The sequence below is a fragment of the Cryptomeria japonica genome, chromosome 1 (genome assembly GCF_030272615.1).
Source record: "Cryptomeria japonica chromosome 1, Sugi_1.0, whole genome shotgun sequence".
In the NCBI taxonomy this organism is placed as follows: domain Eukaryota; kingdom Viridiplantae; phylum Streptophyta; class Pinopsida; order Cupressales; family Cupressaceae; genus Cryptomeria; species Cryptomeria japonica.
In genome coordinates, this window is record NC_081405.1 from 231,899,526 (window position 1) to 231,917,734 (window position 18,209).

At 34.9% G+C, this 18,209-nt stretch overlaps 1 protein-coding gene across 1 annotated transcript; it reads left to right on the top strand.

The window, feature by feature from the left end:
* Nucleotides 1-302: 302 nt before the first annotated feature.
* LOC131035353 (exocyst complex component EXO70A1-like) lies at nt 303-2,048 on the top strand. The gene has a single exon (XM_059209324.1). The coding sequence runs from the start codon at nt 303-305 to the stop codon at nt 2,046-2,048; it is 1,746 nt and encodes a 581-aa protein (XP_059065307.1).
* The last annotated feature ends 16,161 nt before the right edge of the window (nt 2,049-18,209 follow it).

Sequence of the window (18,209 nt, forward strand, 5' to 3'; positions counted from 1 at the left end):
CGTTAAACTTGGCTTAAATTCCATGGGATTTCTTCTCTTTTGAGTAAGAAGATTATCTGGGCGAAAGCGAGCACCCAAAGCAAACATAATTTAGTTTTCTTTTCATTTCTTGTTTCTCATATATGTGCTTGGCTTGCAAGATTTCGTACCGTTTCTTCACCGCTACAAAATTGCTTAACTACTGTCACTGTATTTGTGTTAATTTAGTTTAAATATCGAATAGAATCAAGATTGAAGGAATTGTAGGCAGAATTATGATCAGTGCATAGCATATTGTAGAATATCTAAGTGCCTCCGACAACATGATCAGAGGCGCTCTTAGAATGCACCCTGTTATTACAAACACATTAGATAGCAATAATTTAGAAGATATGGAAGAAATGTTAGCCGCAGCAGAGATATTGATTTCCAAATGGGACACAAATAAAAGCAGCAAAATGCTCTTTCAGAGCAACGCAGAAGAAGTCCGTATGTACATGGACTCTGTCCAAAACCTCCAACGGCTCATGGAACATTTGTCCGCCGGCGGAACCAACGCTGCCCAACTCGTCCGTGCGCAGCGGCTGATGAAAATGTCGATGGCCCGTCTGCAGAACGAGTTTCACAAAATTCTGTTATCTAACAGCGAACCCATCGATCCAGATCGGGAGTCATCGGCCCGACCGTCCTCCTGTTCGAGCACAGAGGACAGCATAACATGCTCTTACGGTGACGACGACGGCAGCAGCCAATTCAGCTCCATCTGTTCGTCATCAGACAGAACATGCGAATTCGACACGGTTCCGTTGGACGCCATGGCGGATCTACGGAATATAGCGCAGCGCATGGCGAAGAGTGGATACACGAGGGAATGCGTTCGAGTCTTCACTCTCACGAGAAAGTCCGTGGTGGAAGAGAGTTTATACAATCTGGGCGTGGAGAAGGTGAGGTTGAACGATGTTCGAAAAATGGAGTGGACAGTCCTGGATGACAAGATCAAGAAATGGATATACGCTGCCAAAATCAGTATCCGAATTCTGTTTGCCCGAGAGAAACGGCTGTGCGTCGATGTGTTTGGGGGACTTGACAAGATGAGAGATTCTTGTTTTGCTGAAATCAGCAAGGAGCCCGCAGAAAGGCTTCTTGCCTTTGCAGAGGCCGTGGCCGTTACCAGCCGGGCGCCCGAAAGAATGTTTAGGGTGCTCGACCTCTACGAAGCACTCACCGATCTTATGCCTGAAATAGAAGACATATTTTCTCAAGAAGCTTGCTTTAGCGTGCACGAGCAGGCTAAAAGGAACTTGGTGCAACTCGGCGAGGCGGCCCGGGGAATTTTGATGGAATTTGAGAAGGCAGTTGAGAAGGAGAAATCTAAGGTTCCCATTGCGGGCGGCAGTATTCATCCTCTCACCAGATACGTTATGAATTATCTCACTTTTCTCTCCGATTACAAGGAATCTCTGGTAAACATAATCACAGATGCGCCACGGGAGCTACCGAAAGTCCTCCCCGACAATGAGCTGACTGATTCCTCTGCCCCGCTGTCTGTCCACCTCGGATGGACCGTCTTCACCCTGCTGTGCAAGATCGACAAAAAATCTGATCTGTACAAAGACGTGGCCCTGTCGTATCTCTTTCTCATGAACAACCTTCACTACATAGTACAAAAAGTGAATGGATCTGAGATTAAATACATTCTGGGGGATGGGTGGGTGAGAAAACAGTGGAATAAAGTGAGACAGTACGCGGTGAAATATGAGAGAGCTGCGTGGATGAAAGTGTTGTCTTGTGTAACAGACGAAGAAGTTCCTTCGAACGGCGGAGTTTTGAAAGAGAGATTAAAGGAGTTCAATTCAGCAATGGAAGAGGTGAAGAGAAGGCATGGCGAATGGGTGGTTCCTGACGTCAACCTGCGAGAGAAATTAAGAGTTTCAATTACTGAGAAATTGATTCCGTCATACGACTCCTTTCTTAACAGAATCAGAAGCCGGTTTGAAAGCGATATGTACATCAAATACACGCCTGAGGATGTGCAAGATTTTGTGTTGGACGTGTTTAAGTCACTTTAAGGGCAAGCCCTTATCAGTTGACTGATTTTGTAATATTATGTTAAAATAAATTTGACAAGGAACTGTGACTTCTGACGTGAACGGAAAGCTTACATTTAAACAATTGAATTTCAAATCAAATCAAAGTGGAGGTTACGTCAGATTAATCACCTTTTATTTCTACGCCACCGATCCCCCCTTCCCCGAGCCGGCAAGCAATAATAATAATAAATAAATAGAGAAAGATGGTTTCTAATAATCACTTAATTATTTGTGGATTAAAATAACATTTTATAAGAAAAAGTATTTATAATCTAGATTGATTCTAGTATTTAATAAATTTTGTTTTAGCGTATATATTATTAAAATTATCAATTGTTCAATCTAGTGTAAGATTAAATTTTAAAAGGTTAAATTGAAAGGACATTATAAAAGTTAAATAATTTATGATTCTTAAATGTATATCTATATTTCACAACAAAACATATTCTATACTTTCACCATATTCATAATCATTTATGAAGAAAAAAATTTAAATCTTTTTAATAATCAATATATAGTAAAAGCATTAATATCTCCAATCGATTGAAATAGAGTAAATTTTTTTCTTGATAGAAAATATGAAATATAAAATTATATTTTAATGTAGAAATATAATAGTCATATAACACAACCACTTTTTCATGAGAAGGAAAAATAAATATATTAAATGCATACTAAATAACTAAAAGATAAATCCATCCTAAACGTCTACAATTATTGACATAGATTTAAAATATTTTCTCCTTTTTCTCTCATATATTCTCATTTTATATATAAATATAATGCATACGCCTTTAATCGCCCTTTTTCTTTACTCTTATATAATCATGTAGAAAAACTATAATTCAAAAGGCACATAGACAGTTCTTATATCAACATTGAAAAGTGTTGGATACATGACAAACAAAAATATATTCTAAGAATGACAATCACATGGATGTCTCATGTTTAGTTCCATTACATTAATTACATGCATGTATATATTTGTAGAAACATTATCACATGCATGTAGATTCACTTTTGTTTGTTTTCACAATCATATGCATCTCCATTCGAGCTTGTTTGGATATTTCATTTTCTTTTAAAATTTTGAGCGTTTTCAATGGCCACATACTTTAACAATGATTTCTTGTTGAAGCCATGCATATTATAAAATATTGTATATTTCTATTGATTATTTCACCATTGGTATGAAATATTATTGAAATGGACCAAGATTGTTGGGTTCAATGAAAAATCTTATAAAATTTAATATTTTTTTTCTTTTTATCATTTATTCTTATCGTTAGGTTTTTGGAGAACATTTTAAATTTGTTGAGGTGAATGATTATTTTTTAAGTTCTCCAATCTTGTCTCCACACATAGAAATTTGCCGATTATGCGATGGTTGAGGGTACTCATTTTAAAAGTTGCTAGTTTCTTCTTTGCCTCTTCACATCTTGTGAATCTAGTGGATGTTTTCAATAATGTATATTGCTTAACCACTATTTGTTTGTCCTCCCTTCATCTCTAGAGTTGTGATACTCTGTCACTACATAATACAGGATTTTGATAATAAGAAAAAAAGAAATATAAATATTGGACTTAAATCAAAAGTGTTTCATATAGGAGGGTAGAGAAATAAAGGTGTGTTGGTCACCTCTTAGTCAAAGGAGATGAATAGAAGAGGAAGAGGGAATCCATTTTTGTTAGTAGAGGGAAGCGAGAGCCATAATAAGGAAATACTAGAATATATTGACATGAATGGAGAGGACATATTTTGTCATATAGATTTTAACAAGGAGGGGAATGCTAAAGGAGAAAATAATGCACTAGAAGTAGAAAAGAATAAGGAACTAGTTGAAACCTAATGAAGCAATGATAGCATTGAGGATTGCCAACATATGTTTATGATCTTGGTTTTTCTAAAATATGAATACCTTATTAAATAGAACTATACAAATGGGATAAAATAAATTAGGAAACAAGTGTTGGGAAATTTAAACTTCCAGCAGAGAAGACAGTGTTATGGTACGAAAGACTTGGCCATATTGGTGAGAAGAGTCTCTAATCCTTAATATCTAAGAGTCTTGTAGAAGACCTTGAATATTGCAATATCAAGTTAGACTTCTATGAACATTGTATCTTTGGTAAACAAAACCATGTGCAATTTTATAAAAGTTCTCACAAGTCTTCGTGGCACTTGTTGGACTATATTCATGTAGATTTATTTGGTCATGCAAATTTTCCTTTGTTATCAAAATCTATATAGTTTGTACCTTTTATAGATGATTACAGTAGAAGGAAATTTGTTTATTTCCTCAAAGATTAAGGCTGAAATCTTCAATCAATTTAAGGAGTTTTAATCCTTGGTTGAAAATTATACTGATAGGAAGATTAAATGTTTCAGAACTAAAAACAATGGTGAGTTTTGTTATACAGAGTTTGATAAGTTTTGTAGAGAGTATGGGATTGAAAGATATAAGACAACTCCATACACTCCTCAGCAGAATGGAGTTGCAGAGAGAATGAACAGGACGTTGATGGAGAGGGCTACGAGTATGTTGAGTGGTGTTGGCCTTGGATAGAAGTTATGGGTTGAATTTGTAGCCACAGCATTTTAATTGATCAATAGATCTCCTACATCAGCTCTTGTTGATAAGACACCCATGGAGGCATGGTTTGGTAAAAATCCTTCATTAAGGCATCTTAGAGTATTTAGTTACAAGGCATATGCACATGTGCCAAGTGAGAAGAGGTCTAAGTTGGAAAGGAAAGCAGTTAAATGTATTTTCATTTGATATGGTGTTGGTGTGAAAGGGTACAAGCTTTGGGATCGAGTGACCCAAAACGTTCTCTATAGAAAAAGTGTAATTTTTAAAGAGATGAAACCTTCCACTGTATTATTGCAACCAAAGAAAAAGGAGGAAAAGAAGGAGGTTGTTCAAGTTCCACTTACTCTAGGAAGAAATGAACTACATACTCCTAGTGGACTTAATGATGAGGAGAGCTCTAGTAGTTCTAAGCATTTTGAAGATGATGAAGAACCTCAACCTCAACTATTGAGGAGGTTTGTATGCGTGATAGGCGATGATTGGATAGATTTGGTTATTCACCATAAAGGTTTAATTATTCATTGTTGGATTCAAATTGTGTTTTTGCCTTGATTGCTAACACTAACAAGCCTAGGACTATTAGAGAGGCTATGGGTATGGATGATGGAGATTCCTAGAAAAAAGACATGGATGAAGAGATGGCTTCTTTGAACAAAAATGATACTTGGGATCTGGTACCTTTGCCTGATAGACGTAAACCTATTGGTTGCAAATGGGTGTTCAAGAAGAAGTTGTTTCTTGATGGCAGTGTTGAAAAGCATAAGGCATGGTTATTTATGAAGGGGTATTCACAAAAGGAGGGAATTGACTTTGGTGAGATTTTCCCTCCTGTAGTGAAGGTGACATCCTCTCATTTTATGTTATCACTTGTAGCAGCGTATGGTTTGGAAATTGAGAAAATGGATGCAAAGACAACATTCCTTCATGGCGAATTGGAGGAACAAATTTATATGTCATAGCCTAAGCATTTTGTGGTTGAAGGTATAAAATATCTAGTATGCAAGCTAAATAAATCTCTCTATGGTTTGAAACAATCTCATAGGATGTGGTACCAAAAGTTTGAGACCTATGTGTTGATTTTGGGATTTCAAAGATCAAAATATGACCATTGTGTGTATTTCAATACCAGTTGAAAATAGTTGCATTCTCATTATTGCATTGTATGCATATGATATGTTGTTTTTTGGGAATAGTAATATGATTTCAGATTTGAAGTTTCACTTGTCAACATAGTTTTATATGAAAGATTTAGTTGTAGCGATGTATATCTTGGGGATGAAGATCAGAAGAGATAGGGCTAGTAGAAATCTTTGGTTAAGCCAGAGAAAGTATGTGAACTCGGTGCTGGAGAGATTCAAAATGTCAACTAGCAAATCATTAGTAGTTCCTATTTTTCAAGGAACAAAGTTATCAGTTGAGGATTGTCCAAAATCTCCTAATAAGATAAAGGACATGACCAGAGTATCATACACAAGTGTTGTAGGCAATTTAATGTATGCCATGGTTTGTACTAGGCCAAACATTTCCCATGTAGTGGGAGTCTTGAGTCAGTTTATGGATAATACTGGACGAGTACATTCAGATGAAGTGAAGAGAGTGTTCAAATATTTTCACGGTACTTGTGAGTATTCCCTATGTTTTCATGGTTATCCTAGTGGACCTCAAAATTTAGTTTGTATTCATAGATTTGTTGATTCAGATAGGGCATGTGACATTAATAGTAGGAGATCCACTTGTGGATATGTTTCTACGATGTTTGGTGGTGCTATCAATTGGATGAGTAAGCAACAAGTTGTAGTCGTTTAGTCCACAACAGAAGCAGAGTACATGGAAACTACTCATGCTTGTAAGGAATCCACTTGGATTAAAAGGTTGTGTTTTGATATTGGTTTTGATGCAAAACAAATTATAATTAGTTGTGACAGTCAAAGTGCCATTAGCTTAGCTAAGAATCCTACTTTCCATGCTAGAACAAAGCATATTGATGTACAATTTCATTTTGTTCGTGATATGGTAGAAGATAGAAAGGTGAAGTAAGAGAAGGATGATACTTTGGTGAATGTTGTAGATACATTGACAAAGCCACTGAACACTGAGATGTTCAAATGGTGTACCAGTTCGATGGGCCCTGGGGCATAAACAGTTGATGTTGTAGACTCTTAACAGGTCTTTGACAAGTGGGAGAATGTTGGGATAAGGTGTCTCAACCTTTGAGTCATAACATTGGTTATTTAATAATTGATTTATTCTAATATGTTAATTTCCTAAATTGCTATACACTTTGTGGGTCCTGTTTGTGAGGTGGCATCCTACATGGCAGTGATGAGATGGCACAATCCTTTTTAGGAAATTGGTGTCCACTTGGAAGATTCCACATTTTGGGAAGGTGTTGTCATATATTTCTAGTTTGAAGTAGAAATTGATTTGGAAATTTATTATGTTGACTAAAGAGTCTTGGCTTGTGTTTTCTATTATGGATTGGAGTTGTATTTGAGGAGCTAATATTTATGGTGGAGTTCCCTTTTGACAAGTTGTGTGAGGTAAGTAAAGTTCCTATTCTTGGTTATGGGAGTTGTTATGTTGAACATGCATTTCACTGGGCAAGATAACCATTTTGGATGAGATAGGTGTTAGTGCTTTGGAAGGTTGCTATATGAAACATGTTATGATAATGTTAATTATATTATTTATGACATAACTTACATCTTAGGCTTTGAAGTTGGTTTGGGAAACGATGGAAGCCTACTACATTGTGTTGAGCTCTATAAATATGTGATGCCTTGACTTATTTTGTATGAGAGGTTGAATATTTTGAGAGACATCGTTATGTCACTGGAATTACTCCTGGATCCTCTAATAGCATGACGACTCTTGAAGAGAATTGGCTTTGTGCATTGTATTGTAACAATTATTGTTGTTGATAATACAATTGAGTCTGGATTTTGGAGTGTGGGTTTTTTTTTGCCAAAGGGTTTTCTCATATACATGATGTGTTATGTGTTTATTCTATTTTGAATATTTGTTAATCTTTAATTAGATGTGCATCTGAATCTATAATTGTTAAAGGGTTTAGAAATTTTTTGCATTCACTCTTCTGATAGTTCAATGTAGGAAGTTGTATTTTTCTACCTAGTTTCCTTTCAGAATTGATACTACCTTGTCTAGAAAAATCAAGCCAAACTTTTGACAACATATTCCAGACATTTTATTTTTCCCAGATCCAAGTTAGTGGCTCCAAGGGACATCTGTAGCTTACTATTTCTATTAAATCACTTCAATAATTTACTATTTTACTATAATAATTAACAATCTAATCAATTCAACTCAGAAAGAGAAAATCCTTCTCCCAAAGAGGCTGAACCTTATCAAAATCTCAGTCCTTTCCTCAAAGAGGATTCAGGCTAGAAATATCACTTAAAAGTTGTTGTTCCTCTTGCCTTGATTTGATGTATTTATTCTGATTTGTTTGTGGGTTCTAAATAGAGAGTCAGTGCCCGAAATGGTTGTTGGGAGTTTAAGTGGTTCTTAGAATCATGTCGCGACCCAACATGGTTCTAAGAACCACTTCAAAACCCAAAACTGATAAAACAATTCTAAATCCTTTTCAACAAATCCATTTTGTGAATTTATTGTTACAATGGTAGAGGTATTGTCAAGCTTGTACATAGACTTGCATGCACCATAGGGTGTCTCTCTTTTCATAAAGAAATAGAGAAAAAATATTTGCAAAAAAAATTGATTGCTTATTTCTCTCCTCTTGAAGCTAATAAAAGTTTGTGTTAGAAAGAAAGTCTATTGGTACAATGTCTGAGAATTTGTGACCAATCCAAAGAGACCAACATAGAATGTATCATAAACATTTGAAAAATAATTAAAAATCAATCATTATTGTTTCTAATTGGACACCAAGACAATGATCACTATCAATGGAAAAATAATCTTTCTCAACTATAGAGACCAGGGCACTTTCATTATTTTTAAATATCGACAATTTGGTAAAATGCAAAGTGTCTCTTGTTTATCTTAACTTTCTTTCATCCCTCAAGTGATGGTGAACTTTCATTCTTCCTTTTTTGGTTCATGACACTTATGCTAGTCTTTTTTACCTCACTATCATCATAGTATTTCATACTACCTTGAAGACTACATCGTACTCCTCAACAATGATTTGTTGTGTTTTCATTTCTTTCTTATTCACTATCAATGTTTATTCATTACATCAATTAAAAATTTTCAATGCTCTCCATTAAAGAGAATTAGGTCTACTATCTTTTCTCTATGTGGAGTATGTCAAGTGCTCATAAAAATGTCACTTGGTGTGTCAATAATGTCTACCAACACTGTAACAAGGTTGTCTTTCTTTCTTTCTTCATTTGGCCCTATTACATGCTCTTTTCTATGACCTTCTTTCAATACTTTAAGGCAATGCATAAGCCACTTCAAGGTTTATGAATGTGATAACATTTTTCATTACTGAGGATTATGTTTTGAAAGGCTTAATAACTCTCATTAGTAATATTCATATATATAATTTTCATTGCAGCTATCAGATGACTCATTTTTCTTACAAATCATACATTTCTAGGACTGTCTTAATGCTTCTTTTAAACAGTCATATGACTATTATTTCCTTCAGCTTTTGGACTGATGATAACCACCTTTGACTATCACGCACTTTCTTATTGCCATGCTTGTTGTCCTTGAAAAGATTGTCATTGTCATATTCATGTACCTTGGATCCATATCAATGTAAGGTTTATATAGCCTTTCATTATGTAATTTGGAGGTTCAAACTTATCAATATGTGTTTGCGAAGCAAGCTAAAAAAAATTAAATTCAAGCATACTAGAAGTAGACAAATATTACTTAGTAACCCATTTAAGAATATTTGGTCAAATGGACTCTAAACAAAGAGTTATGTTTTTCAAATTTTTTATATTTGTATTTTACATTATCAAGAAGTCTTAAATAAATTTCACATGGATCAAGGGTGGTAACCCTGAACCTATTTTGTAGTATCAAGAAGGGTATATAATCTAGTTAAGCACTTAAACTCTATGATAGTTTGAGATAATTTGTGATTTGACTAGAGAGTTGAAACTTTCTAAACCTTGGGATGAGAGTAGTCTCTAATTTGAGTAAGAGGTGAGTGAAATTATGACTATTTTAGAATAAAACTTTGGTCAAAGAGTCATATTTTTCCCTGCATGCAACTACTCAATTCACAAGTGTTGCTAGAACATAGATCTTCTAGATTGGTCATACTTACTTAGAAGATAGTCTAAAGTAGTATGGTTAGAATGAGATATGTGGCACACAAAATCAGTAGTTAGATGGCTCAACATAGGTACCCTTATGTATACCTTGTTGGATATTAGAGTTGTTAGGATATGTTGTTGTCATTGATATCAAGATATTCCTATGTTGCAGAGAATTGGTTTGTTGTAGAGAGTTGTTTTGGTGATTTGTTGTAGATGTATTGATGCAATTTATTGGGTTTTCAGATAAATATCTCTAGTTAATTCAGTATGAGTTTCATGATGCTATGTGGTTATTTGGCCAAGTTGTGTGGTTTGGTATGTGGACTGGTTTTATAGTGATCAGTACTATAGAAATACCACGACTCTGGTTGGTATTTGATCCATATTGCTCTAGAATGATGATATCTTGAGTTATGGATTTTGGAGAGTTTCTAAGACATTCATGTGTGTCCTCTAGTTAGATGGTTCATGATTTGAAATTTTGCAAGCATATCTTTCAGTTTTTCAGTTGGTGTTCTTGAGCTCCGGTGATGGTGTTAATGATGAATCTTTTTTTCTAAGTTGTTGCGATGATTATGATGGAATTAACGTTTCTTGTTGATGTTCTCTAATCATGTGTTATGCATTTTGGTGGTCCATGTTGATCATGGTGCATGTTATTTAAGATCTTATTGGTCTGCTGTTATTCTTCATATTATGCAACATATTCGGTGGTGTAGCGGGTTGCGGATGACCTTGGTGAATTATTTGGCAATGTTATGTGTTCAACGATTTGATATCTTAATAGGATGCTATTACACCCACTTGATGACTTGTGGGCTACCATGGTATTAATGAAAATGATGATTTCTTTTAACAACGGGGGTTTTATAATTTAACTCCACAGATAATCCTTCTTTCATCGAAATACTGTATTCGGTCACTATTTTCATTTCCTCATTGATACCTATCTGATATCCATTGGGTTTTTATGTCTAAGAAATCATGGGCTTCGGTGACCTCCTTTATTTTTTCCACCGAAACACCTCTTCCATCAAAATCATCATGCCCTGTTGGTGAATGGATCTATTGTCTCACCGAAGCCTTTCTTTATCCTCCCTTATCATCTTCCACTGACAAAGTCACATCGGTGAAACCAGGTATATCGGAGGCATGCCTTTTAGCCTCTTCGAAACCTATTTCCTCATCGATATATTTTATTGATGTAGCCTCCTTTTGTCTGATCGACATTATTCTTTCGATGAGAACATTCCTTTCGGTGAGGTCTTTTTAGGTTACACCGATGGTATTATATCCTCGAATACTTTTTCCCGTCGATGAAAACCATCTCCGCTTTCCTCGATATCTTCTATCGATGGAATTACTGTCTTCATTGAGTTTTTTCTAAAGTTCATTGGCGCTTCCTTTCTTCGATGGCCCTTCTATATTGATGAGACATCGTTGGGTCTCATCAAGATTATTTGAACCTAGATATCTTAATAGGATGCTATTACACCCGCTTGATGACTTGTGGGCTACCATGGTATTAATGAAAATGATGATTTCTTTTAACAATAGGGGGCTTTTATAATTGAACTCCACAGATAATCCTTCTTTCATCGAAATACTGTATTCGGTCACTATGGTTGTTTCCTCATCGATACCTATCTGATATCCATTGGGTTTTTATGTCGAAGAAACCTTGGGCTTCAGTGACCTCCTTTATTTTTTCCATCGAAACACTTCTTCCATCAAAATCATCATGCCCTGTCTATGAATGGATCTATTGTCTCACCCAAGCCTTTTTTTATCCTCCCTTATCATCTTCCACCGATAAATGCGCATCAGTGAAACCATACATATCGGAGGCGTGCCTTTTAGCATCCTCGAAACCTATTTCCTTATCGATATATTTTATCGATGTAGCTTCCTTTTGTCTGATTGACATTATTCTTTCAATTAGAAATTTCTTTCGATTAGTCCTTTTTATGTTACGTCGATGGTATTATCTCCTCGAAGACCTTTTCCTGTCGATGAAAACCATCTCCGCTTTCCTCGTTATCTTTTCTGATGGAATTTTGTCTTCGATGAGTCTTTTCTGAAGTTCATCGCCGCTCTGCTAGGATAAGCTTTAAGACTAGAAGGAGGCATACCTTACATTAATGAGCATAGGTATATAAACGTGCTGGCATATCTTTCTCCCAGATATATGTGATCATGGATATATAGGTATTATTATTTATGTAGATATTGCCTTCTTTTAGGACTAACACTTACCTAGCTATCCTCATCTCTATTTTACCTTTTCGGTCCCCTATATTCTTGATGTTTTGTCTCTTGTTTTGGTCAAGAAGCTTTCAGTCTTTAATGTCTCTAGGTTGCTTTAACGTAGCTTCATAATCTTGTTAAGCTGTGTATATTCTTAAGATGGTAGCTCCCCACGATCTCTTTGCAGGAATACTTATGGAATTTGCCTTGTTAATATTTATTGAGTTTATGCTCTCCAATGGGTAATCACTCTCGCATTATATTTCTGGAGATTTTTTTAGACTAATATTTTGACCTATGTATCCTAACAGGGTGACCATCTAGGCAAGTATGATATATTGTATAAGTTGACCTGTTCGGTTTTCCTTTTCCTAACATTCTAGTGAGAGATTTTCTCAAGATTTTGTGTAGCATATGGAGCATAGCATGATTAACCCTATGTTTCAAGAATAGCAAGAACTGTCGCCCACAAATGGTAGCATCACCCCAAGAAATGGGCAATCTGCTGCTCAACTTTTCACAGAGGATTTCTACATACAATCTTCATTATTTTGGACAAGTTCCCTTTATGATCTTGTATCTTCATTTTGTATCGTATTCTTAATTTTTTTTGATCCTTGAGGGATCTGAGCTAGACCGGAGGTTTTCTTCCCTCCATTCTTTTCTACCAGTGCCCACATCGAATGGAGGTGTAAATGTAATTCTATCTATTTTTTAAAATTAATAAAAGTCTTTGGCCTCGGCCTTTTATTGATCAAAAAAAAAATATAAGATTGATTATCTTGTCAAGGAAAAATATTAAAATTTATTTAATTTTTTTTTTTAAAATATGATGCACTAGATAAAATAATATATGTCAAGGTGATATAATTCTTTTCTAATTTGGATAAACAAATTTGAAGAAAAAAGGTGGTGCTAAATGGAAAGAGTTATATATCAATACACACAACTTTTTAAATTTATTGAAAAATATATATTTATAAAAAATATTAAAAAATATATCCATGTTTATACCCTTTATAAAAATATTAAAAAATATATCCATAACTTTTTTATTTTTAAACAAGTTCTGCCTAGGGGGCAGTACCCTTTCTATAAATAAAAAGAGAAATAATTACATAGAAGACTAAGAGAACTTAGTTATATAGGTAAGCAATCTCATTCCCAATCTCTATCACCCTATCAACTAACTCTTTTGTCATAACATCAACATTCTCCTTCATGTAATCTACAAATTTACCTGTGATGTATTCCTTCATTATCCCAGCTTTGAACAAACTCCAGGTTTTCCTCATCTTCTTCTTCTTCCCCTCTGCATTCAACTGGAAATACCCCATCACACAGCCCAATTTTGGAGCCACCTCTATGCAGTTAGAGAATGTTAGTGACAAGACATTAATAAATGTAGATTAGGACCGTACAACATTATCGACCATCCATGTAACCTACTAACTAGTTGTAATCGATGATCAAGGTTAAGGTGTGGGGTTATGATTTGATACGTGTCTCCATTCCAAAGAATTTATAGAGAACTACATTTCCTTCAAAAATTTGGGCCGAAATAAAATTTAGCCATTGATCTATTATCATCGAACAATCTTAAATAATATATTTAAAATTATAAATTGATGGATGTTAGGTTTTTTTCGATGTGGTCACGCTTATTTATACCATCATGCAATTCCTTCTCTAACTCTCTTCATTCCTTTGTCCTTTAAATTTTTTTAATTCTTTCGTATCTCTCTGTAAATATTTCCCATAAATGCGCGAGTGTGCGAAATTGGTAATATCATCTATGCCACTAGTTACCAAATTGGAAGTCGTGCATGCTAAGTGGATCACAGTTAGGGAATGTCAATGGCAAGACATTAATAAATGTCGATTAGGACCGTGCAAAATTTTTGACCATGCACGTAACCTACTAGCCAGTTGTAATCGACGATCAAGGTTAAGGCACAAGGTTAAGATTTGATACGCGTCTCCATTCCAGAGACTTTATGGAGAAATATGTTTCCTTCAGAAATTTGGACTGAAATAAAACTTAAGCCATTGATCTACAATCATCAAACGGTATTAAATAATATATTTAAAATTATAAATTGATGGATGTTGCATAAATTTGGCATTGGCCCACATGATGAGTCACAACTCTTGAAAAGTGGCTATTAATAGATAATGGAAATGGCAATGAAATCACCATTAAAATATTTATTTTTTCATAAATAACAGAAGATTAGCCAATAAAATTAAATAATTTTCAAACGGTAGATAAAATTCGCGAATACAATTAAATAATTTTTCCTTCGCATTAAATTTTTTCACCCATACACATATATTTTTTTCCTTTAAACGCAAAACATTCGCCTCATACATTATATATTTTCCCCCACAGTAATGAAGTATTTGCCAGGATTTTATGGAATTTTCATTCCTTAAAAAAATTGCCAATACAAATTAAATTTTTTCCTAATTTGAAAATTTTTTCGTCATCAATATGAAATTTTACCCCAAAAAATAATATTGGATTCGCCAAGATTTTAAATTTTTTCCTGGGGAGGGGGGCAGGGGGGGTGTTCCTTGAAGTTATCCCTGATGCATGCACTAAAATTTCAAGTTATCAATATACACAAAAAAAAAATTAAGAAAAAAAGGTAAAATTTACTAAATAAAGTGTCGTCTTGTGTAAGTTTAATTTCAGCATTTTATCAGCACCTAATTTATAGTGTTTACTTTATTAAAAACTATATTAAAAATATTTTTTTATTTTTTTTAAGATTACAAACATAAAATTCACAAAAGAATATACATTTTATTACTTTACATCATTTCAAAATTGAAAACATACATCTCACTTTCTATTGATTTAATTTAAAGAGTTGAATCAACATTGACCATTTCCTTTATAAGAGTGTGATACAACTTTATACTTTTACCCTTTTACATTTTCTTCATTACAAGCATTCTTCATTTATACTAATCTTTGAAATAGAATTCTCAAGTCGACCAAAGAGATAATTCAAAATATCTTCACTAAGTATTCTTGTGATGGAAAGGAATGAGAAGTGGACCACACCACGATGCAACAACACGTTATCCAAATATCGCAATCACTGAAGAAAAAGATAGAGCATCTAGGATAAACGAGACTCGAACTGATCATATCCAAAACCACAAATTTGGAACATATCAACACGTGCCAAATCAGAATAACAAAGATAGACACATGAAAAACATAAATCTGAAATCTCATCATTAGAACTAAAAAATGTGGAGAAATGCAAAGCACTACAAATTTTGCTAGAAAGCATCATTACCACATAGACTTCTAGAGCACAACTTTTGGACCTCCAAAACATGAGAGAAATATCTCAAAGAAATATCCAACAACATATCAACACATCATGAACACATCTACAACATATCAACAATGTGAAGCAAAACCAAACACTGAAAACACAAAATCAGTACGTTGACATCAATAAGAACCATACTGAGATATCAAACATCTTCACATTTGCAACACACTGAAGAGAGGAGAGTGGTCAATGAAGAAATATATAGAAGTTGCAAGAGAAGAGAAAGTGGGAAGGAGCAAAAATTTTTTACATAAAAGAGATTTAGAAGGACAAGAGGAAAATGTAAATGAAGGGAAGTAAGTGTGGGTGTGTATCAGAGAAGAGAAGGAGAATACCAACATGCAAGGGAGTGAATAGAGGGGGAAAAGGTGTGGTGAAGAAAATTACAAAATGAATGCAAAGAGATTAAGAACTCGACCAAGCCAACACATTTATCGATTATCTATGCACACTTTATCATAATTGGGATTTATCAATGTTTCAAATTGTTACTAGCCACCACATTTATTAGTTATAATAGGGTACTTTATCATGATTCGAATAAGATGCAGATTTTAGTTGTGAATAGGAGGTGCATAGAAATAAATGGGGGTTTTGGTTTTGAAATTTGTAGGCTACAAAAGTCTTAGATAGGCACAACAGAGGGAAAGAAACATATACTTGCAAAAATTGAAAAGAAGAGTGTGTGAAATTGAGAAAAAAATCCCTAGTGTGCAAGGGATGGAAGAGATTTGGACTACATGCATATTGACAAAGCATGAATATGTTGGGATTAAGGTGTCTCAACCTTACAATTCAAACATGTTTTTCTTATTCATTTTATTTGCACCCACTTTGGAAGAGCTAAATTTTAGGGAACTAGTGTCATAGGTTTCTATGTGAAGACTATGCTAAATTTCTATTATGGATATGACAGTTTCTAGTTTGGTGGAAGATTCATGGAGAGTTATTTTTTTGCAATTTGCATTTATGGTTTGAGTTCACTTTCAACAAGTGGTGTGAGGTAAGGAAAACAACTATTTGGTCATGATAACTTCTATGTTGTACTTACATTACATTTGGTAAGATGACCATTATGGAAAAGATAGGTGTTATTGCTTTAGAAGTTACTATGCACAACATGTCATGGGATTAGCAAGGGGTCGCTTGTGATACAACTTACCTTTTGGGAATTGAAGATGGTTTTGGAAAACATGGGCACATATCTCTTATGTGATGAGCTCTATTTATATGTTGATCTATTAGTTGCTTTGTTTGAGACAAGTTGATTATTTCTAAGGTGTTGTTGTTTTGCCAGAATTATTCTTGAATTCTTTGTTGTAGCTACTCTTAAAGATAATTAACTATGTACATTGTATTGTAATTGTTGGTGCTACTGATAATATAATTGAGTTTGGCTTTTAGAGTGTGGGTTTTTTCTTGAAATGGTTTTCCCACATATATCTCGTGTTGTGGTTTTATTTGTTAAATTTAATTTTATATGTGTTTATCTAATCTGCAATAGTTTAAGAGTTTGTAAGAAATTTTTGCATCATCTCTCCTATTAGATTTAGCATTTGGAACTGTTATTCCACACTTTGGCTTCCTTTTAATTGGTATCAGAGCCTAGCCATCTTTTCAATTATTGTTGGGTCGATGGGTTTTTTCATGCTGATCTAGTTTCAATGGGAGTTTTGTAGAGGAAGATTTCATAGCTTTATTGTAGCTTTGATATGGAAAGCACATCTAGTAGAATAGAGGTGGATAAGGATAAGTACACCAAGATGGTGAACAGAAAAGTCGCCACATGCAAAAAAAATGAAATTTCTCATAACCCGTGCATGTTCTATGAAATGAAGCCTAGCCAAAAATAATTAAAAAAAACAAAAAGTTCCTCAAAACCCGTACGGGTTTTGAGGAACATTATATTTAATAATAAAAAAATTAAGTTCTTCAAAACCCTTACTGGTTATGCAAAACTCAAAGTTTTGGCATTAGTTCTGCATAACCCGTATGGGTTATGTAGAACTAGGAACCAAAGAAGAAGTGGGGAGAGCGAGAGAGAAGGGGATAGGAAGAGAGGGAGAGAGATAGGGAAAGAAAGAGAAGGGAGAGAGGGTGAGAATAGGATTGAGAGAGAGAGAGAGAGAGAGAGAGAGAGAGAGAGAGAGAGAGAGAGAGAGAGCGGGGGGGAGAGGGAGAGAGAAGGGGACAGGAAGAGAGGGAGAGAGATAGGGAAAGAAAGAGAAGGGAGAGAGGGTGAGATTACGAGAGAGAGAGAGAGAGAGAGAGAGAGAGAGAGAGAGAGAGAGAGAGAGAGAGAGGAGGGGGGAAGAGGGAGAGAGAAGGAGATAGGAAGAGAGGGAGAGAGAGAAATAGTAGGGGGTAGGAAGAGAGCGATAGAATAGGATAAGGAGAGTAGGAGGGAGAGAGAGTTACAGACAAAGAGAGAAGAGAATAGGAAGAGAGGGAGAGAGATAGGGAAATAAAGAGAAGGGAGAGAGGTGAGAATATGATTGGGAGAGAGAGAGAGAGAGAGAGAGAGAGAGAGAGAGAGAGAGAGAGAGAGAGAGAGAGAGAGAGAGAGACAAAGACAGAGACAAAGAGAGTAGGGGGTAGAAAGAGAGCAATAGAATAGTATAAGGAGAGGGGGAGGGAGTTAGAGATCTAGAGAAGGGGATGGGAAGAGAGAGAGAGAGAGAG